General features: G+C 55.7%; 1 protein-coding gene and 1 long non-coding RNA gene across 5 annotated transcripts; one reads left to right on the forward strand and one right to left on the reverse strand.

The window, feature by feature from the left end:
• Positions 1-1524: 1524 nt before the first annotated feature.
• Positions 1525-2799, reverse strand: LOC123392621. Its single transcript, XR_006607366.1, has 2 exons — positions 2677-2799; positions 1525-2592 (listed from the first exon to the last, which is right to left on the reverse strand). It is a non-coding gene; the product is annotated as an uncharacterized LOC123392621 (long non-coding RNA).
• ZNF335 (zinc finger protein 335) lies at positions 1747-22663 on the forward strand. Of its 4 annotated transcripts, none has more exons than XM_013053228.2 (28): positions 1747-2011; positions 2689-2939; positions 4251-4491; positions 5534-5641; positions 5856-6155; positions 6247-6381; positions 7167-7313; positions 9328-9580; positions 9660-9837; positions 10806-10918; positions 11970-11988; positions 12115-12231; positions 12314-12390; positions 12487-12647; positions 13341-13573; positions 14703-14796; positions 14917-15011; positions 18221-18480; positions 19436-19547; positions 19634-20008; positions 20808-20950; positions 21032-21186; positions 21278-21381; positions 21459-21536; positions 21748-21831; positions 21920-21985; positions 22070-22151; positions 22238-22663. In XM_013053228.2, the coding sequence occupies exons 2-28, from the start codon at positions 2739-2741 to the stop codon at positions 22363-22365; spliced, it is 4059 nt and encodes a 1352-aa protein (XP_012908682.1). In that variant the 5' UTR covers positions 1747-2011; positions 2689-2738; the 3' UTR covers positions 22366-22663. The 4 variants fall into 4 exon arrangements, with proteins under 4 accessions (XP_012908682.1, XP_012908685.1, XP_012908686.1 ...); XM_013053231.2 differs by having other exon boundaries at positions 7167-7310; XM_013053232.2 differs by having other exon boundaries at positions 1748-2011; positions 5564-5641.
• The last annotated feature ends 1 nt before the right edge of the window (position 22664 follows it).

Below are 22664 nucleotides of genomic sequence, written 5' to 3' on the forward strand. Positions count from 1 at the left end.
GTGATTACGAAGCATACAGCACAGGGCACTGAAACTGCTTGGGGCTTTTGAATCCCACAGACCTGCGTCTGTCCGTATCCCCCCCCCCCTTCTGGTGGTGTGACCTTGGACAAGTCACTTCCCCTCTCTGAACCTCTCAGCTTCGTCTTCTCTACGATGGAAGATGATAACAGCCTGCTTCCTTAAGGCACCAGGATGCAGCAAAGCGTGTGTGCATTGTCTCACATGTGAGCGGTGCTCATTTGCAAGTGCTTCCCTCCTCTTCACCTCCTCAGCATTCTCCTCCATGGTTCACTTTGTCCTTCTGACCCAGAGTTTCTTTGGTGCTTCTAAGAAATCTCCCCCTCAGAGGGGAGGCAATAATGATAAGCAGCATGTTTGGGTGGGAAGAACCCTGGATATGCCGTCAGAAAACCAGAGTAGGCTTGCTTGTCTTTGTAAGGGAAGGATTCTGATATGCTGTTTCCAAGGAGCCATGACCTTGGGTCTAGAGCGTTCCCTCTCTGGATCTTGGGCTCCTCTTCTGTTCCATGATGAAGTTGTTACCTTTTGCATTGTGATATCCTGCAACCCCGTGATCCGGTGGCAAAGGCCAAGGTTAGGACTGAGCCTTAGTTGGACTGGGGATGGGAATGCATGCTGTGGGGCTACAACATCCTTGGGAGAGGTGACATGGTCAGAAGCAGGATATATCCTACTGGCAAGTGGTGAGGGATGGGGGTGGCTCTGGAGAGGTGAGAAATCAGGTCCTCATTGGAAACCTGTGCAGGGAGTGCAGAATCAACCTGCCATCGTGCCACTGTTGACCTAGCTTTCCAGGCCTGCTCTGGGGGCCTGGTCCTGCTGGATGGGAGGGAAGGGGTGAAGAGGGGACCCAGCCCATCCAGAGGCCTCATGCTCTATCCCCCCTATGAAAACCTGCTTCTAGTAAAGGACCAGGGAAACGCCCTCATACTCAAGTACACACAAATTATAACAGCTCGAAGCACACTTTGCCTTTTTAAATAGGGTTGATTTTTTTTTTTTTTTAAACAGTTTTTTGAAGTCTTCCTCCCCTCGACCCATTTATATTTTTCAGTTGAGGAAAATAACTCGTGTAACACAGATCTAAGGACAAACCAAGGCACCAGGCTCCCTCACCAAATGATATATAGGCTTAAACAGAAAGTAGTGCCAAAAAAAGAGAGAAAGTAGTGCCAAAGATGGCATTTGCGGCATCAGAAGAGCGGCAAACCTGAAGGGCTGCAAAGCAGGGCTGTGAAGGTTGTCTTGACCTCCAGCTCTACTAATGCCGTATGACTAGAGTTCACTAAGGGCCGGGTATTGACTCCTCTGCATTTCCCCGAATCTAGCTACTGGCACTTGCCTCCGGAGTGCCCTTATGTGACTTTGGACCAGCCACTTCCCATCTCCCGGCCTCAGTTTCCCATCTGTACAAGGACTGTATGTTCCCCTCCTCCCAGGACACATCAAACCTAATTAGGAAGGATTCGATTAGGCTCGATAAGAGCGTTAAGTCATCTGTCCTGAGCCAAACGAAATGACTAATGTTTATTCCTCTCCAGCCAAGTCAAAACCTCCCCGGCGCAGCACACCCTTAGTAGCTGTTCCGGGAGGGGCGTGGTCAGGCCGCTGAGGGCCACGCCCCCAATCCGTGGGGCAGCCTTCGCCGCGCCCAACCCTGCGGCCTAGGGAAGGGACCCAGCAGTGACGTCACATAACCACTCCCAGTGTAGCCCTCCGCCAAGACAGAAAGTAGTCCCCAATCCATCGCGGACTCTGTCACCCATACTTCACAACATATAAAATACTAGACTCTCTCTGGACTGGGCCATGGTTCTGAGGCCTCAGGGCAAACTTCTGACACACCGGAAAGCTGTCTTTTTCTGGGTCGGCGTAGGAAGTAGTCCCGGCCTACGGTGGGCCGACGGGTCCCTCCGCAGCGGGGGAAAGAGGATGGCGACCTCGTCGATGCCGGAGTCGGAGAGGAGTGCGGCTACGAAAGCGTCAGGTGAGCATGGGGTAGAATCAGGTCGCCCCACTGCACCCTGCCGCGAAGTGGGGGCAGACTGTGGGGATAGCCGGCGGCGAGCTCCCGGGCCGGCGGGGCTGTCCGAACAGGGCCCCGGGGTCCCAGGCCCTTTAGTCGCTCTCGCACTTGCCTGAGCGGAAACCCGGCGCCGCCACAAGATGGCGTCGGGCCTGGAGCGCAGGCAGCGCCGGGGACAGCCCCGAGTCGCCAGGCCCCGGGACCGTCGCTGTCAGCCCCCTCCGCATGGGAACCAGGGGAGGGGGGAGCGAGCCACTGACCCAGGGGGCCTGCGGGCTGTACCACCGACCCCGCACCCGGGGGAACTCTGGGGGCCGAAGGGCTAAACCACTGGGCTCGGAGCCGGCTCTTAGAGCGAACCACGCTGCGGGAGTCATGGAGGAGAGACGAGGAGGGTCAAGATTACCGGCCATTGACTACCGTACCGGGGACGGGGAAGGGCTCCGGACTGGGAGGCCAGGCTTCTCGGTCCTGTTTTCCCGAGGCTCCTGTCTCTCGGTACACGAGAAAGCCCCTCCCCGTCGGAGACTCAGTCTTTGTACCTGCAAAATGGGCACACGGGCGCAGCTGGGTGGGCCGTGGTTGCCCGGGCCGGGGAGGAGGCCCACCTGTTCCAGCCCGCTCACCTCCTCTCGCAGAGTGAAGGATCCAGATCCTGCGCCTCGCTGTCAGGCGGCTCCCTGAGCCAATGGAGGAGAACGAGGTGGAGAGCAGTAGCGACGCGGCCCCTGGTCCTGGCCGGCCCGAGGAGCCCTCTGAGAGCGGCCTGGGCGTGGGCACCTCTGAAGCGGTGTCGGCCGACAGCAGCGACGCCGCTGCCGCTCGGGGGCCGGCGGAGGCCGACGACTCTGGCGTGGGGCAAAGCTCCGACCGCGGCAGCAGCTCTCTGGTATGGACCTTGCTGGCCGGCGTGGGTGGAGGCAGGGCCGCAGGAAGCATGCCTGGCAGCCAAGGGAAGCAGCCAGAAAGGCTGGCTTGTAACTAATAATTGTTTTTGGTTTATCGTGTGTCAGGCACCTCGCCAAGCCCCTAACATGGATTTTCTCATTTAAGCCTCATACCTCGTAAGGGGTATATATCACTCTTGCACATCTTAGAGGTAAGGAAACCGAGGCACAGATTGCCGACAGAGCCAGGATTCAAATCTAAGCTGTAGTCTTATCCACTCCACTACCTACTGTCCTCACTCTTTGAGATGCAGGTGTCCTGCTTCAAATCTTGGCTCCCGACTCTGATTCACCGGGAGCCTCATTCTTCTGTCTATAAAATGGAGCAGGAAGACCGGCCTCAGAGGGAGTACTCTTGGACACGTTCTGTGAAACCTTTATCATTTCCTCCTGGCTCTCTGATCTTGGACAAGCTGCCCTACTTCTAGCTCAGTTTTCTCTTCTGTAAATTGGGAAGGGATAAACATATCTGCCTCAATAGGGTTTTTGTGAGGATTAAATGAATTAATACATGCAAAGCAATTAAAACAATGCTCAGCACATAGTACACATTCAGGAAGTATTACCCATTACTGTTCTTATTACCTGCAAGATAATGAATGACTTCCAAGGCATTACAGTATAGAGCTATCCAAAAATGAACCCCCTTTTGGGGTCCAAGGGTTTTGTTAATTCAGCAGAGATGGGCCTACTATGTGCCCAGCTTGTGCTGAGCTCTGGGGATACAGCAGGGAACAAGGCAGATGGGGGCCTGGCCCTTATGGAAAGTACAGTCTGACCTAGGAGACATTACACTACAGAGGGAACCATGATGAGGGGACACAGGTGACTGTAGCACCCAGGACAGAGAGGTCCTCGTTTGGCCTGAGGGTCAGGGTTAACTTCCTAGAAGAGGTACCAGCTAAATGGTGGTGAGAAGGCGGGGTAGGAATCAGCCATGGTGCAACGCTGAGAAGCAGTTCAGGCAGAGGGAAGAGCTAATTCAAAAGTTCCGTGAAAATAGCTCTGCCAGGCTGTTGTGTAGGTGTGGGGATTATGGGGCCTCTTACCTGACCAGAGTCGGAGACCCCGGAACTTGTTCTTTGGTGGCTCTGTGACTGAGAGGCATCTACCAGTCATCAGTGGGCCTGACGATGTGGATGGCTCCACTCACATGTTTTTGGGCCACGGAGGTCGATCTAGTGGGTGGCAGGCGACTGCCTTGCCCCATCACAGCTCCTGAAATTCCTCTCTCCTTGTTTCCTGTCACCCAGGAGGAAGTATCTGAGAGCAGCTCGAGCACGGACCCCTTGCCCCATGGCTACCTGCCTGATTCATCTTCTGTGTCCCATGGGCCAGTGGCAGGGGTGACAGGTGGCCCCCCAGCCCTGGTGCACTCCAGCGCACTCCCCGACCCCAACATGCTGGTGTCCGACTGCACGGCTTCTTCCTCAGACCTGGGCTCAGCCATCGACAAGATCATCGAGTCCACCATTGGGCCGGACCTAATCCCAAGTGAGTCCCACAGAGGCAGCGAGAGTCAGCCCATGGGGCTTTCCTGTGGGGTCTAGCAGAGCCAGCTGTGCAAACTTAGGCAGATAACCCTATCGCTCTAAGTGTGTCACATGGACACAGTAGCCCCTGTCTCATAGTGGTAAATGAGGTGAAGATTTCTGGAAACACTGTCATATCGTGCTTGGCATTGATAAACACTGAATGAACATGGAAACTATAATACCTGGCTATGTACTGGGGTTTGCTCTAAGCACTTTACATACAGTACCTCATTAATTCTCCCGGTAGCCCCCAAAGATAGGTGCTATCATCCTCACGGCCTAGAAGAGAAGTCTCAGGTACAGAGGACCCACTGAGACCAGCAGGTCGGGGGCCACAGGCTCAGAGGGGAGCTTGTGAGAGTCTGTACTTATGATTTACCACACTGTACCCTCTGTTATCAATGATGTATATAAAGGCCACAGACTTCAAAAAGCTTTGGGGTCATGTGGGAAGCCAACCCTGAGAAAGTGGTAAAGGGGCTAGGCCTTGATCTTGGGGGAGTTTGAGACAGGGAGGGGGACTCTCCAGGTTTTTTTGTTTTTTGTTTTTTGTTTTTTAAGATTTTATTTATTTATTTCACAGACAGAGATCACAAGTAGGCAGAGAGGCAGGCAGAGAGAGAGAGGAGGAAGCAGGCTCCCCGATGAGCAAAGAGCCCGATGTGGGGCTCGATCCCAGGACCCTGGGATCATGATCTGAGCTGAAGGCAGAGGCTTTAACCCACTGAGCCACCCAGGCACCCCAACTCTCCAGGTTTTAGTTAAAGGTCAGAGGTGGGGCAGCTGGGGTAGCCATGGCATCTGTGCGATGGTGAGCCAGCTGCTCGGCCAGCCTGTCACACCAGACCACCCTACAGCCCTGCTCTAGACAGGGGTGCACGGGCAAGGACAGGGTGCAAGTGAAGCTCGGGGCGGGGGAGGGCAGGGCAGCGCAGCTGGATCGTAGTTGGTGCAGGTGAGCCAGAATGAACGTGGGCAGTAACAGTTGTCATCGTTGTCAGCTGGGACTCCCCTCCCCCATCTCTGCCCAGGCTGTATCACCGTAACCAGTGCTGAGGATGGCGGGGCAGAGACGGCACGGTACCTGATCCTGCAGGGCCCAGACGATGGTAAGACCCTGGGCAGCAGCCCCAGGGAGCCGGGCAGTTGGAGAGGGAGGCTCCTCCACAGACACATTGTGTGATCTTGGCAGGTTGTCCACTGCTCCCTCTCCGGGGAGTTGGGTTCTAGGATCCCTGGTCCTGCCTGGGAGGGGCAGCTGTCACTCGTGGCCCACCTACCCCTCTGTTTCCCCTCTCCTCTGATGCCCTCACCTACCCACAGGTGCCCCCATGGCTTCGCCAATGTCCAGTTCCACCTTGGCCCACAGCCTGGCAGCCATCGAGGCCCTGGCTGATGGCCCCACATCCACGTGCCTGGAGCCACCAGAGGAGACACAGGGTAGACCCGGCTCTCCCGCACAGCCACCCCCAGGCTCTGGCACTGAGGAGCCAGACCTGCAGAGCCTGGAGGCCATGATGGAGGTGGTGGTGGTCCAGCAGTTCAAGTGCAAGATGTGCCAGTACCGGAGCAGCACCAAAGCCACGCTGTTGCGCCACATGCGGGAGCGGCACTTCCGACCAGGTGCACTGATAGCTGCCTCGCTGGCTGGGCTGCACGGGTTGGGGTGGAGAGCCGAGACCCAGACGTGGCAAAGCTTCTCTGATCTTTGCAGCAGCGGCAGCTGCAGCTGGGAAGAAGGGGCGTCTGCGGAAGTGGGGCACCTCAGCCAAGACCCGGGAGGAAGAGGGGCCAGAGGAGGAAGATGATGATGACATCGTTGATGCCGGCGCCATCGATGACTTAGAGGGTAGGCCACCGTGGCTCCCAGGCGTACCACCACCATACCCATCTGCAAATACTTACCTGCATCTGGCCCACGTGGAGGGCTGGGAAAGAGGAATCGGCACAAGTTCAGCCATGCAGGTGCCTCCAGTATAAGACAGAAGTTGGGGCATTGGGGTCAGGATCTCTGTGTGCAGTTATGCAGGCTGTGCACTAAAAAAAGCACCACATCTAAGAGGGCCACATTCACAATTGTGCAACAGAAGTAGAAGACCAGCCACGTGTACTTTTTTTGTAGCTATATTTAAAAAGTTTAAAAGATAAGATGAAGCTTAATCATAATTATCAGTGGGATATTTTGCTTCCCTTTTTTATACTAGTTTTTGGAAATCCAGTGTCTCAGTGTAGACCAAGTATGAGTGCTCAATTATATATGGCTAGTGGCTCCTGCACTGGAGAGCATCGTCATCAGAGTTTGTAGATTTGAATGTTTATTCCAACTATTTTCTAACAACGGCTGTAAAGTGTCTTAAGGAAGGGGCATCTTTTTCTAGTTCTTGCAGTGGTTCTGAGTTAGTGGTAGGAGTCTGGGAGAGCGCAGAGAAAGGATTGCAGGGGCTTAGAGGTGCTCAGAGCCAGTGGGAGGTCAGGAGGGCTTTCTGAAGGAGGCATCAACTGGTTGGTGGGCTTGGAGGAGAAGCAGGCAGGGATGGGAAGAGAGCCTCTTCCCAGGGAAACCGGGACAGGGGTCAGGCCTAAAAGGACTGATACCCACCTTCTGATACCCACCTTCTCTTGCGGTCCCCACAGAGGACAGTGACTACAATCCGGCTGAGGATGAGCCCCGGGGCCGGCAGCTACGGCCCCAGCGCCCAACTCCCAGTACGCCAAGACCCCGAAGGAGACCTGGCCGGCCTCGGAAGCTGCCTCGGCTAGAGACCTTGGACCTCCCAGGTGGTGAGAGTTGGTCGTAGGTGGGGCCACCTGTCCACCTTCTGTAGAGCCTTGGGGACCAAGTGTGCCATGCAGGGGAGCACATAGCAAACCTAGGAGACCTGCAGGCCTCCTCATAAAGGGCCAGCCCTTTCAGACCGAGCTGGAGAAACCCTGGGTTAAGAAGTGATAGGTTCCTCAGGGGTAAAGTGGTAAGGTGTCACAGCACAGGAGAAGTTGGAACTTTTATAACTGAACTAAGAAGATAGAAGATAAATTTTATTTTTTATTTTATTTTATTTTTTAAAGATTTTATTTATTTATTTTACAGACATAGACCACAAGTAGGCAGAGAGGCAGGCAGAGAGAGAGGGGGAAGCAGGCTCCCCACCAAGCAGAGAGCCCGATATGGGGCTCGATCCCAGGACCCTGGGATCATGACCTGAGCCGAAGGCAGAGGCTTTAACCCACTGAGCCACCCAGGCGCCCCAGAAGATAAATTTTAAGTATGATTACTGAAATGAGAACCAGTCTGAGACCTAAAACTGTGTCTAGGGAGCCCTGACTTGGAGCATTACAAGCTGTGGACTGGAAAGCCCCATGGGCATGATGGCTCTGCCACCTACTGGCTGTGTGACCCACAGCATGTGACTTTGCCTCTTGAATCCCCTGTTGCCTTTTGATGAATGGAGGTGATAGCACCTGCCTTTCAGGATTGCTCTGAGGTGTAAAGACACAAAAATACATGGCAGCTGTTTTTGTATATGGAGTCTAGGGGAGATTCTTACATTTTTTTTAGCATTCTTTTAAAAATAAGATTTTAAAAACCTTATTATTATCTGTATGGGAAAGCTCACATATCCTAAGTGTCCAACTTGGGAATTTTGACAAGGGGAATACCGCTATATAGCCAGCACCCCTTTCAAGAAGCAGAATGTCACCAGGATTGTCTAGATCACGTTTCATTTTCTTTTTAAAAGATTTTATTTATTTAAGAAAGAGAGAGTGAGTGAGAGAGGGTGCACAAGCCAGGGGAGCAGTGGGGCAGAGGGAGAGGGAGAAGCAGGTTCCTCGCTGAGCAAGGAGCCCAATGCGGGGCTCAGTCCCAGGATCCCGGGATTGTGACCTGAGCCAAAGCCAGGCACTGAACCGACTGAGCCAGCCAGTGATCTAGGTTCACCCAGGTGCCCCTAGATCACTTTTCATTCTTAAATTGTTACATTGAGGGAAGCCCTGTGTGGCTCATTTGGTTAAGTGGCTGCCTTCGGCTTGGGTCATGATCCCAGAGTCCTGGCATCGAGTCCCACATCGGACGGGGTGGGGATGGGGGGGTGGTCCCGGCTCAGCAGGGAGCCTGCTTCTCCCTCTGCTTCTGCTGCTGTTCTGCCTGGTTGTGCGTGCTCGCGCTCTCTCTCCTCTCTCTCTCTGTGACAAATAAATAAAAATTTAAAAATAGATAAATTTTAAAATGTTACATTGGAATGCTGCTGATGTTTTTGAATGGGTAACACATTCAGATTGCTCAGACTTCTAGAGGTTCTGATTATGTACAGTGATGTGATACCTCCTCTCTTCTTCCTGTCTGCCCTCCAGCCTGCCAGCCTCCCTAGGGAAAACCAATGTTAAAGTACCTGCTGTCACTCCCAGACTCTATAGAATGTTCCCATGAGGTCACTAGCTCAGCAGTCATCACCTCCACTTGCCAGATGAGGAAATGAGACTCAGGGCAGCGACTTTGCCCGAGGACACACGGAAGTCCTGTGTACAGGCTCAAGCAGTACACGGGTCTCTCAACAGGGAGGTCCCAGCTCTTTTGCTGCTGCTGCGGACTGCTGGGCGGGGGTTGTGCTATGCTAGTCGGCGGCCAGTGCCCACACTGCCCTCTAACTGTGGGCCGCCTGCACCTGTCCGGTGACCTGATGTCCCCATCAACAGTCTGTGATCGTGGTTTAGGGAGATATTTTGGCTGGCCTCTGGCACACCTGTCAGCATCTGCCCTGGTGTGTCCGTAGCTGATTTGCACCCGTGTCCATGGCAGGTGTGGAAGGAGAGCCTCTAGTGACTTCCCAGAGTGGACAGAGCCCTCCAGAGCCCCCAGACCCCGAGGCTCCCAGCTCCTCGGGTCCAGGATGCGTGGTTGCTCTGGGCAAGGCCGACAGGGCCCCCGTGGACCCCGGTGTGAGCCAGTCAGATGCGGAGAACGCGGCCCCCTCCTGCCAGGATGAGCCTGCTGCCCCGCCCCGCCGCCGTGGCCGGCCCTCCAGGCGCTTCCTAGGCAAGAAATACCGCAAGTATGTAGAGCAGGGATGGGGGTAGGGGAGACAGCCGGGGCACAGCCCAGCCAGACTCTCCCCTGTGCCCTTCTGGCAGGTATTACTACAAGTCCCCCAAACCGCTCCTGAGGCCCTTCCTGTGCCGCATCTGCGGCTCCCGCTTCCTGTCCCATGAGGACCTGCGCTTCCATGTCAACTCCCACGAGGCCGGGGACCCCCAGCTCTTCAGGTGCCTGCAGTGTAGCTATCGTTCCCGCCGCTGGTCCTCACTCAAGGTACGCAGCATGGGGGTGGGGGCACTGGGATGGAGGCAAGGGCTGGCGGGCAGTGCGAAGATGGAGTGGCGCTTACAGGCCATTGGCGGGGCCCTCCTGCTCCTCCACAGGGCACATTCAGCGGTGTGCCGCTGTGCCCTGAAGTTCAGATGTGGGCGGCATGGGCAGTTGTGCAGGCTGCACACTGTGTAGTGGTGTCACATCCTCAGAGGTGCTGTGCCCAGTGCAAACAGCAGAGATTTACTTGATCACCACACATATGGGTGGATGACAGTAAAGCCCAGTTCTGTCTAGTATGTTAGAAAACTTTCCAGTAGATGGCAGTAATGTGTCTCAAAAAAAGAATTCCTTTTTTATGTCATTTACCTAAGGTGCCAGTGGGCTGGCTATAGCCCTAAGCCGTTTTACCAGGGCATGATAGATATGCTTAAGTTCCATGCCCATGCAGCCTGAAGAGGTTGCGCGTATCAACTTTCCCATTTGACTGACCCAGGAGTCTGTGGCTTGGCCTGGCCAAAGTAAGGCAGAGAGTTGGCCTTTGAGCGCAGTAGGGAGTACCTGAAGGACAGGCCAGAGCCCCTCTGCTTCTGCACACAGTTCTTCCTCAAGACAGGGCCCCGTGGCCTGGAAGTTGTTCCCAAAACCCTGCTGGGGGACGGTTGTCCCCAGGGGCGGTGGGGAGGGCATAGGCTCTGGAGCTGTGCTGCTTGGGCTTGGCTCCAAGCTCTGGCAGTCACCAAGTCACTCGGGGCCAAGGTTACTTCCCTCTGAGCCTCCATCTCACATGGTGAGCCAGCATAGGGCCTAGCGTAGAGTAGGTTCCCTTATTGGCTAGAGTCCCCAGCCCTAATAGGCTCCAGCTCCCTTGTTCCGTGAGCCTGCGCCCACAGCAGCCCTAAGGCTGTGGGCACAGGTTGAGGGTACAGGGGAGGCCAAACCCAGCCCACTGTCGTTCCCCTCTATCCTAGGAACACATGTTCAATCACGTGGGCAGTAAGCCCTACAAGTGTGACGAATGCAGCTATACCAGTGTCTACCGGAAGGACGTGGTCCGTCACGCAGCTGTGCACAGTCGAGACCGGTCAGTGCGTGCAGGCCAGGGGAATGGGCCAGGGCAGGAAGCAGAGGCCCAGCATCACCGTGTTTCCCCCTTACTTGAGCACCTGCCCTGGGCCACGCCATTGGCAGCACTTACAGACAGCAGAAAGATAAGGCCATTCATCCAAGCTCACTTGGCTCAGAGCAGTATTGGGGCTTGGAGGGCTCTTGTCCCGTCTCTTCCCTGCTTTGTAAGATCGGGACAGTCATTGTTGAAGGGCTACCTAAAGGAGTTCAGGAAATCATCTAAAGGTCTTGTAGACTCCCAACTCTCAGAGCACGGACAGAGCAGAAACAGGACAGCTGGGTGGAGGAACGAATCCTTAGGGGCCCTGAGATTGCTCACCGAGTCGTCATTAGATCTGCAGCTTCAGGAAGGAGTTCACTCCGCTTGGCGTGCTGTGTGAGCTGAGGTTGGATACAGTAGTTCACGAGGACAGGGACTTTTTTTTTAGATTTTTTTTTTTAATTTATTTATTTGACAGAGACACAGTGAGGGAACACAAGTAGAGGGGGAGTGGGAGAGGGAGAGAAGCAGGCTCCCTGCCAAGCAGGACTCTGGGTCCATGGACTCTGGGACCATGACTTGAGCTAAAGGCACATGCTCAACACCTGAGAGCAACCCAGGCGCCCCAGGAAAATGACTTTCAAAATGTGCTTGTGGGAAAGCCTGCTCTCTATGATGCTTACAGGTTTTCTTTAAAAAAACGAGGGGCAGGCAGGGGAGAGGTAAAATTATGGACATCGGTTCAAACACCTGTTTCGCTAACTCTTTTTGCAGGACTTCTCAGGGCTTTAAAATGCACATTTTATTTTGTGACAAAGCAAGGAAGAAGTCACCATTCTAGAATTTATTTACAGCATGCCTCTTAGCATTTCTTAGCGAACTCCACTTGGGGAAACCCTGCTCTGAGAGAAGGGCTTGGCTGGGCATTAGAAACTCTCAGAGCTGAGGGTGGGTCGGGTCAGTGGGAAAAGGTTTGAGGCGGGCTTGGGGAAGCCATGGTCTGACTCCTATGCCTTTCTGCCCGCAGGAAGAAGAGGCCAGACCCGGTGAGTCTGGGACCCTGGCCCAGGAAGGGAGCCTGCTTGAGGGCTGCTTGTGAGGGTGGGGGCAGGAAGTGAGGTCTCACCCTCTCTTCTCCTTTCTTCATCTGGTCCCTTCTTGTCCCTTCCCAGGCCCCAAAGCTGAGCTCCTTCCCTTGTCCTGTGTGTGGCCGTATCTATCCGATGCAGAAGAGACTCACACAGCACATGAAGACACACAGCACAGAGAAACCCCACATGTGTGACAAGGTGGCTGGGGCCAAGAGCTGGGGGCAGGGTGAAGGGGTCTCCCTGGACAGTCCCCCCATCTAACTCACCCTACCCCTCACAGTGTGGAAAGTCCTTTAAGAAGCGCTACACCTTCAAGATGCACCTGCTCACACACATCCAAGCTGTTGCCAACCGCAGGTATATCCCCGAGGAGGGAGGGGGCCCCCGGGCCGGAGTACCCCGCCCCAGCGCCCCACGTGATTGCTGAGCTTCCTTCCCTCTCACCCCCGCCAGGTTCAAGTGCGAGTTCTGTGAGTTTGTTTGTGAGGACAAGAAGGCACTCCTGAACCACCAGCTGTCCCATGTCAGTGACAAGCCATTCAAGTGCAGCTTTTGCCCCTACCGCACCTTCCGGGAGGACTTCCTGCTCTCCCACGTGGCTGTTAAGCACACAGGTCAGGCCAGCCCCGCCCCCACCGCGGTGAGCCCTCCACTCACCCTGCCCGCAGTCGCAGCCTCAGTGCTGTCCTCTTCCTCCACCTCGGCAGCCCCTGTCCCACCAGCAGCCCCATCCTGCCGTGAGAGTGGCCTCGGCTGCTCGGTTGTAAGGGAATCTCCCCCTTACAACTCAGCTTAGCCGGCTCTTCTCTGCATGGTCATGGGCCACCGTGCCCAGACTGAGCCTTCCTTGGCTGTGCAAGGGGCATCAGGAATACCTACCACGTGATGGTTGTAACAGTGAGCTCTGTTCCCTGAGCCCTATCTGTGCTGGGTACCGGACGGGAGATGTGCTCACGGGGGCCCCGTCCTCACGCACGCAGAAGGTGCATGAAATAGTTGGTTCTTTCTCCTCCTTGGGGCCTGTGCCTCTGATGGGCGCGCTGGGGGAAATTAGACACGCCCGGGGACCAGATTCCTGTCTACCTGGGGGGCAGTGATTCATAAGAGAAGTGTGTGGTCCGTGATGTGAAACTAGGACTCTCCGAGGAAGGCTGTGAGTGTGGAGGCTAGGCCTTGGCCACCAGAACAAGCTGGGGCGCGCAACACTGGCGGGGAGACAGCTGGAGAGGCCCGGGGCCCATGGAAGGCTTCCTGCCCCGGGGGTGGGGGGTGGGAAAGCCCAAGCGTCCGTCTACCTGTGCCTACAGGGGCCAAGCCCTTTGCCTGTGAATACTGCCACTTCAGCACACGGCACAAGAAGAACCTGCGCCTGCACGTGCGCTGCCGACACGCCAGCAGCTTTGAGGAGTGGGGACGGCGCCACCCTGAGGAGCCCCCTTCCCGCCGTCGCCCCTTCTTCTCTCTGCAGCAGATTGAGGAGCTAAAGCAGCAGCACAGCGCAGCCCCCGGCCCACCCCCAAGCTCCCCGGGCCCTCCTGAGGTAAGCTCAGCCAAGCAGGCAGCAGACAGAGGGGACTGGGAGTGGGGCATGGGCCAGGATGACAGTGTCCCGTCACCTCTCCCATCCCCAGCATCCTCACTGGCATGTTGGGGACAACAAAATGGTCCCCGCCTCTCCGATTATGGTAAAGAATCAATGAGGGGGGCACCTGGGTGGCTCAGTGGGTTAAAGCCTCTGCCTTCGGCTCAGGTCATGATCCCAGGGTCCTGGGATCGAGCCCCGCATCGGGCTCTCTGCTCAGTGGGGAGCCTGCTTCCTCCTCTCTCTCTCTGCCTGCCTCTCTGCCTACTTGTGATCTCTGCCTGTCAAATAAATAAATAAAATCTTTAAAAAAAAAAAAAAAGAGTCATGAGGTCACAGACCTGTCAGCCCTAATAAGCTCACAGTGGGATTGGCTTTCCAGGGCTAGAAATAGAGAATGAGACCTCAGTGGCTTAACTGTAGTAGTTTATCATTCTCTCAGAAATGAACCCAAAGGTCAGCAGCCCAGAGCTAGTGTGGCAGCTCCATGGTCAGTCATCAGGGACCAAGCTCTGTCAATATTTTTTCCCAGCCATCCTAGGCATATGACTTCCATCTTTGTGGTAGCCTCATGGTCCAGTATAGCTGCAGGAGCTCCAGCCTTCTAGCCACATCCCAGGCAGGAAGCAGGAGGAAGGGATGGAAGAAAGGCAGAAAGGAAGCCTGCCATCTCCCCATCTGTCTTCCCGGTGAACTTAACCAGAAGCCTCTGCTTAGCCACAAGGCCACACTACCTAGCTGCAAGGCAGGCCAGGAAGTAGTCTCATAGCTGAGAACGTTGCTTCCCCCTCCCCTGCCCCAAAAGATGAACCACCACTAGGTGCAGGTAGAACACAGGCTCAGGGGTCAGCCTTGTGTTCAGACCCTAGTTCTGCTGCTTACTACTGGTGGAATCGTAGCCCGTCGCTTCTCTGAGCCTGGGTCTGTTCCTCAGGAGTGCTGAGCTGAGAAATCCTTTTAGACGTAGTTGTGTGAAGATGAAACAAGCCGACGCATGTAAAGCGCTCAACTGGTAGGAGGCTCTTGGCAACCAGTGCTTGCCTCCACGCTGCCCCCTCTCAGGCTTGGCCACATCCCCACCCCACAGATTCCCCCAGAAGCAGCACCTTTCCAGGCACCCGAGACCCCCCCACTGCTCTGTTCTGACACGCTTGGTGGCGCCACCATCATCTACCAGCAAGGTGAGCTCTGGGGAAAGGTGGAGGCCTGGGGATCTGGGCGGGAGCCCGGCTCACGCTGGGGCCCCTTGACAGGAGAGGGGGTGGTGGCCAGCTTTCAGGCTCCCGTCTCCCCCAACCCAGGCGCTGAGGAGTCCACGGCAATGGCCACACAGACGGCCTTGGACCTGCTGCTGAACATGAGCGCCCAGCGGGAGCTGGGGGGCACAGCCCTGCAGGTGAGTCGCCCCTGGGCCGCCTCTCCATCCCCCAACCCCCTGCAGCCGCCTTCGAGGCGGGCCCTCAGGGCACCCCCACTTAGCCCGGGAGACGGTCCACCAAAACCGTGGGAGCAAATGCGGAGGAGGGGGCTCCTCTGGGCCAGGGAGGTCCGAGGAGCTCCCGCAGGGCTCGCGTCCCCGTGACCTCTGCGGGCGCGGGTTAGTGCCGCCCCTGTGGCTCCGGAGGCCCTGGTCGGCGCGGGTGTCCCAGCTCCGCAGCCTCCCTGTGTGGTGGGTCCAAGCCAGCTTCCCATCTAGCCTGGCGCCCTCACCCGGCGACACCTGGCACAGCCGGGAGGCTCCCGGGCTGTCTCCGCTCTAGCCTTTCTTGCCGGGGCACCTCCAGCCCTGGCAGATCCTCCGCCCAGCCGCCTGGGGTCGCTCTTACCCCGCCCCCCCCCGCCCCCGCACCGCCCCCCTCCTATGAGGCAGGGAGAGCTTTGTTAGCCCCTGCTGCCTCCCTGCCCCGAGCCTTGTGAAAACAGGTAGAATCTGTGTTTGAGATGTTAAATTCCAAGAACCTGGAGCAGTCACATGCCACTGGGGGTATAGAAGACAGAATTCTGTGCAAGAGGGAGCCTGGTGTCAGACTGGAGCGCTTCCTAGGATTTCAGTGGTCCCTTTGGGGGTACATAGAGGTTGCACATTTTTAGATAGTTCAGTCTGTCTTTTATAGTTTTTGCCTTTGATATCCTTCCTAGAAAGGCCTCCTTTACCCCAAGATTATATGAACATTCGTTTGTATTTTCTTCTTTTTTTTTTTTTTTTTTAATTTTATTTATTTATTTGACAGAGAGAGATGACAAGCAGGCAGAGAGGCAGGCAGAGAGAGAGGAGGAAGCAGGCTCCCTGCTGAGCAGAGAGCCCGATGTGGGGCTCGATCCCAGGACCCTGAGATCATGACCTGAGCCGAAGGCAGCGGCTTAACCCACTGAGCCACCCAGGCGCCCCTGTATTTTCTTCTTAGGGTTTCATTTTTTACACTTAAGTCTTTACTCCACTTGGAATTTATTTTTGGTGTATGCAAAAAGGTAGGGGACTAACTTTACTTTTTTTCCCAAAAGTTATCCAGTGCAGTATATGAAATAATCTTCCCCAGTGGTTGCAGATGTCCCCTTTATCATGATGTCGATTGCCATGTGTCCAGATGGGTTCTGTTCTATTGCCCTGTCTGCTGCTCCCGTGTTATTAGTACATAACATTTCCCCTCCCCGCCCCTGATTACAAAAATAGATGTGTTTGAAAAAAAAATCAAAATGGACATTAGGAAATGTTCTATACAGAAAGTGAAAGTCCTTAACATCTCTCCCCACCCTCTGTAAATGGGCAAATAAGCATTTCTCCAGTTTCGTCCATGTGCACACTAACACAGAGACATTGTGTTCCTTAAAAAAATGGAATCAGCAGGGCCATCTGGGTGGCCCAGCAGTTAAGCGCCAGCATCCCAGCTCATGGTTTCAGCTCAGGTCATGATCTCAGGATCAGGAGATTGAGCCCCGCATTGGGCTCCGTGCTCAACGCAGAGTCAGCTTGAGATTCTCTCTCCTGCCTCTGCCCCTCCTGCTTATACATGCACGCGTGCTCTCTCCCTCAAATAAATAAATCTTTTAAGAAGTGGGATCACACAATTCATGCTCATCTGCAGCCCACTTTCCTTCACTCGGCACACGTGAGGCATGGTCTGGCTGCTGGCCTGCAGACCTCCTCCACCAGTGCCACGACACATCTCCACATCTTCCCGTCGTCCCCATGTTGTTACGTTCAGGCCGTCATTTACTGGTTGGTTGGTTCCAGTTCCTCATTAATCAAAGGCAGTGCTTTAGTGCGTGTATATTTCAGGTGCTCCTAAACATTTTTTAGTTTAAAAAAAGTCTCCTAGAAGTAGAATTGGTGGGTCTGAAGGTAAGAAGCCTCCTAGAGATATGCCAGTTTCTGTGACTGCCACTACTAGAGTGTGTGTCCCTGCACCTTTGCCAGCACTGAGTGCTGGGTGTCTCCAGTCTTTTTATAAATATCTTCTACACATTAGAAGTATATTTCATGGTCTTTTTCTTTCTTTTTTTTTTTTTAAATTTAAGTAATCTCTATACCCGATCATAGTAGGGCTTAAACTCCCAACCCTGAGATCAAGGGTCACATGCTTCCTTGACTAAGCCAGCCAGATGGCCCTCATGACATTAATTTTATGACCATAACCGAGATTGAACTACTTTCTGTATGTTCATGGACCATTTTTTTCTTCTCTGACTGACATGTTTGTGTCCTGTATCAGTTTTCCTATTAGTCTTTTTTTTTTTTTTTTTTTTTAAGATTTATTTATTTGAGAGCACGAGAACGTGCATGAGGCATGGGGTTGCAGGGGGAAAGGAAAACCTTAACAGACTCCCTGCTGAGCCCAGAGCCCGACATGAGGTCCAGTCCCAGGACTCCAAGATCACAGTCTAAGCTGAAGTCAGACGCTTCACCAGCTGTGCCGCCCAGCTGCCCCTGTTGGTCTTTTTATTATCACTTTGCAGAGGCTCTTTACATATGAAGGAGACTTTTCTCTCTCGTAGGCATTGTTAAATACAACATTTCTCTGTTTTCTGATTTCAATTTATGGTTTGTTTTGCTGATTAGAAAAAATCTTCCCACCCCAGGTCATAAAAATACCCACATTTTCTCTTCATATTTTTAGAGGTTTTTTTCCTCTTATGTTTCAGTTTTTGATCCATTTGAAGCAGACTTTGGAGTAAGATGTGAGGTCAAGCTCTTTTTTTTCTAAAATGGTTTGCCATTTGTCCCTTTACCCTAGGATTTCTCAATCTTGGCCTTTTGTGCCAGATAGTTCTTTGTTGCAGGAGCCGCTCTGCTGTTCATTGTGGGCTGGTTAGCCACATCCCTGACAGATCACCCCAGGGGGCCAGTACCCGCCCCATTCCAAGTGCGAGACCCACGGATGTCTGCAGACTTGCCCGGCTGCCCCTGGAGGGCAGTGTCGCACTATCCTGGTCTTGCTAAGTTTATTTCCAGTTGCTGGGTGGGGCTTGGAGAGCCAGAGGGTGCTTTAGAAAGAGCATACAGCTGGGATTGTACAAGTGTGTGATGGCAGCACTGAGTGTGGGCAAGCTTTGAGGCCGCGAAGTAGAGAAGGGCCCTGCTCCTGATGCCCAGCGGGTCTGTTACAGGTGGCTGTGGTGAAGTCCGAGGACGTGGAAGCAGAGTTGGCATCCCCGGGTGGGCAGCCCTCCCCGGCAGGGGCCACTTCGCAGGTGGTAACTCTCCATGTGGCAGAGCCCGGAGGCAGTGTGGCAGCAGAGAGCCAGCTAGGCCCCCCTGACCTACAGCAGATCACCCTGGCACCTGGCCCGTTCGGTGGGACTGGCTACAGCGTCATCACAGCACCCCCTATGGAGGAGGGGACATCAGCTCCTGGCACGCCTTACAGGTGAGACCTGCTGCCTGCAAGGCCCCTTTAGTTTGGTAGGTGCGCCGGGAGGCCTCGGAGGAGGGCTCTGCCCACCCGAGCCTAGTTGGCAGGAGGCAAAAATCCTCACACATGTAACATAATGAGCCATAGGAGTCCTATCTTTCTCAAGAGATTGGAAGCTACTGTTTCTTGGCCACTTAGATGTTCCAGGAACTGAACGTTTGGGGACTCACTTAAACCTTTCTCGTGAGGTCCACGTTTCTCTTATTTTACAAGTGAAGAAATAAGCCAGAGACATTGAGTGACTTGCTTAAGGTCAGACAGGCAGTGAGTGAGCCGTCGACCCCTTGGTTCTGGAGTCACGTGCTCTCTGTTATGGTGATCCCTAAGGGGCTGTCCAGTTCTGAGCTTCGAAGCAAACTCCGGCTCCTCGCTGGCACCAGAGGCCTGGCAGCTGCACACGGCTTCCTCCACACTGAGCAAGTTCGGGGCAGAAATATTTGTATGCTCACTGAACTCCCAGGCCGTCTGAGAAAGCGTTTAATCTAAGCACTGTAGCCCGCAGTGTGCGGTTGGGATCCCCGGGCAGACGGCGGGCAGCCCAGTCTGTGTCTGCCATCTGCTCTTGGTCTCTGGGTACTTGCTGGGCCTGCCTCCCCACAACCTCCACCAGCCCTCCTGCTGCTGCACTTGGCCAGACTGGCCTGGACCCCTGGGCTCTCAGCCTCACTGCCAACCTGCACTTCAGGGGAGCCCGGTGACTACTGCTGGCACAGGACCATAAGTTGGACCTATAGCCACCATTTATGGAAGAGGCTGTTGAGGTTCAGCTGCAAAAGGGGAGAGCCAGAATTCAAACCAGGGAGTCCACCCGTGGTGGCAGTCACCCCTCCTTTGATGACTTCTGGGGAAGGGGACTCCTTTGGCCTTCCGTCCCATTAGAATTCACTCCTCCCCTCTTCGGTGCCCACAGCGAGGAGCCCCCAGGGGAGGCAGCCCAGGCTGTGGTGGTGAGTGACACCCTGAAAGAAGCTGGCACCCACTACATCATGGCAGCTGATGGAACCCAGCTACACCACATCGAGGTGAGGCTTGGGGTGCCGACCCCTCCCCCATGTCCCGTCCTTCCCCCATCCTCCTCAGGCCCTCATGTTCCCCCATCTCTCGACAGCTGACTGCAGATGGTTCCATCTCCTTCCCAAGTCCAGATTCCCTGGCCTCCGGAGCCAAGTGGCCCCTGCTACAGTGTGGGGGGCTGCCCAGAGATGGCCCTGAGCCCCCATCTCCAGCCAGGACTCACCGGGTGGGAGACCCCCAGGGCTCTGCCTCCCCACCTCCTGCGGCCAGCAAAGCCCTGAGCCTGGGAGTACCACCGTCCCCACCGTCGGCAGCCGCGGCCTCATCGAAGAAGTTTTCCTGCAAGATCTGTGCTGAGGCCTTCCCTGGCCGAGCAGAGATGGAGAGCCACAAACGGGCCCACGCTGGGCCTAGTGCCTTCAAGTGCCCCGACTGCTCCTTCAGTGCCCGCCAGTGGCCCGAGGTCCGGGTAGGTGCCGCCCCCCCATACCTCCCCTGGCATTCATTTGGCCACTTGTGTAACAGAGCTTAACTGAACTCCCCCCCCCCACCCCAAGCCGGGCCCTCTTCCCCTTCTAGGGTCAGAGAGGACTCCACAAGGTCTCAGCATTTGGGGATCTCAGTCTGGTGGGGAACCCATCCAGACAGGGTGACTAAGGCCAGCAGTGTGTGTGGTGTGAACTGACTACAGGCGGCAGAGCAGACCGGGACCGGGTCATGTGGACGTGGGGTGCTGGCGCTGGCCAACCTGGGCCAGGGAGGGGGCAGAGGTACAGGGGTGGTGGCAGGAGGCCGCTTAGGGAAATGCCAGTTGTCTAGAATAGAGCGTCCAAGGTACAAGGGAGGTGGTGGAGACTGTGGAAAAGGCGAGGAGGGCAGGTTCTGCGCGGGAGTCCTCCCCCCAAGGATTACCATTTCCAGATCCAACTGTGCACTGAATCCTTACAGCAGCTCAGTGAGGGGAGTAGGGCCCAGAACCCTAAAACGTCAGGGCTGGAAGAGCCCTTCAGAGGTCCCCTCATCTGACCATCTGTCTCGTGTTTACACGGGGGTAAACGGAGGCTGGGAGCAGGGACGGGGTTTTCTGAGTGACCTAACGATGGGCCCTGGGACTTGTTCCTCTTCCTGTACACAGCAGTGCCAGATCTTGGCCTGGTTTGTACTTGTTACACAGCTCGTCCCCACCTGCAGACAGGTTCCCCAACAGCTGTCTGTGTGGTGCCGAGTGGCCCCCCCAGCCAGCGCCCCTGCCTCTGCCCCTTCTCCAGGCCCACATGGCACAGCACTCAAGCCTGCGGCCCCACCAGTGCAGCCAGTGCAGCTTTGCCTCCAAGAACAAGAAGGACCTGCGGCGGCACATGCTGACCCACACCAATGAGAAACCCTTCGCGTGCCACCTCTGCGGGCAGCGGTGAGGCCAGGGACAGGCAGGCGGGGGCTGCTAGGCATGCGTGATGGGGCCGCCCCTGAGCCTTCTCTCCGCCCCCCTCAGCTTTAACCGTAACGGGCATCTCAAGTTCCACATCCAGCGGCTGCACAGTCCTGATGGGAGAAAGACAGGGACACCGACTGCCCGGACCCCAGCCCGGACCCCCACCCAAACCATCATCCTGAACAGTGACGACGAGACGCTGGCCACACTGCACAGTGAGCTGCTCCTGGGGGACCACCGTGGGGGGGCCAGGGTATGTCAGGTTTCACCCGAGTCCTGTGTGAGAACCCTTCCCTCTCTGCCCAGCTGCACTCCAGTCCGGCCATGGGGTCCTGGGCCCAGAGCGGCTGCAGCAGGCACTAGGCCAGGAACACATCATTGTGGCCCAGGAGCAGACCGTGACCAATCAGGTGAGCGCCTGGGCTGGGAAGTCACGGGCCAGGGTGGGGGCACAGAGTCGAGGCTGGAGCTGGCTTGGTCCTGGCAGGAAGAAGCCACCTACATCCAGGAGATCACCACCGCAGACGGCCAGACGGTACAGCACCTGGTGACCTCTGACAATCAGGTGAGCACCTTGGCCAGCACTGCCCTCCCTCCGCCTGCCCCCAGGCCCCACTTCAGGGAGGAACTGTGCTTTGCAAACCACTGCTCCGTGGGTTCACGCTTGCAACCGCCATTGTTGATGATGGGTGTCCCTGGCCCCCTGCTCAGTCTTCCTTGCTAAGCTCCCAATTCAGCAAGGCCGCCGCACCTGCCTCATCGCCACCCTTTTCCAGGTACAGTACATCATCTCCCAGGATGGAGTCCAGCACCTGCTCCCCCAGGAATATGTGGTGGTTCCAGAGGGCCATCACATCCAGGTAGGCCAGGCCTGGGCAGGGGAGGGCAGAGGAGGCCAGGGGAAGGGCGTACAGCCTCCTCAATCACCGCATTGCCTTCCCTCTGCAGGTACAGGAAGGCCAGATCACACACATCCAGTATGAACAAGGGGCCCCTTTCCTTCAGGAGTCCCAGGTAGGGCCTCTGGGGGGATCAGATGGAGCCGGGGCACAGGCAGAGCTTCTCCAAGGCCGTGTCTCACTGGTTTCTCCACTCTAGATCCAGTATGTGCCTGTGTCCCCAGGCCAGCAGCTGGTCACACAGGCCCAGCTGGAGGCTGCTGCACACTCAGCTGTCACAGGTATGGGGTGGGAGCCTGACGCCCATGGGGACCCAGGACAAGCTTCTGGGGCCTCAGGCTCACCGTCTTCTCCCCTCCCCTGGCAGCGGTGGCCGATGCTGCCATGGCCCAAGCCCAGGGCCTATTTGGTGCAGAAGAGGCGGCGCCTGAACACATCCAACAGCTGCAGCACCAGGGCATCGAGTACGACGTCATCACCCTGACCGACGACTGAGCCCTGTGGGCCCAACACACACTGTGGATATTGGGGCCAGCCATGCTGGGGGCGTGGGGGGAGTGGGACCCGCTGGGACTCCATTCCCTGTTTCACCTAGGGTCTCTGCACACTGAGCAGCCAGTATCCCATCACTCTGAGAGAGCCAGACCTGTGCTGCTGGGTTTAGGGGACAGCCATGGGCCCCGGCCAGGACATGCCGGTGTCCTAGCCTGCAGGCAGGCTTTGGGGAGAGAAATTTATTTTTGTTTGGATGGACCCACTGGCCCCTCAGTCTCAATAAAGGGACCAGAGTCCAG

The sequence above is a fragment of the Mustela putorius genome, unplaced genomic scaffold, assembly GCF_011764305.1.
Source record: "Mustela putorius furo isolate JIRA1106 unplaced genomic scaffold, ASM1176430v1.1 tig00000592_pilon_pilon_pilon, whole genome shotgun sequence".
In the NCBI taxonomy this organism is placed as follows: domain Eukaryota; kingdom Metazoa; phylum Chordata; class Mammalia; order Carnivora; family Mustelidae; genus Mustela; species Mustela putorius.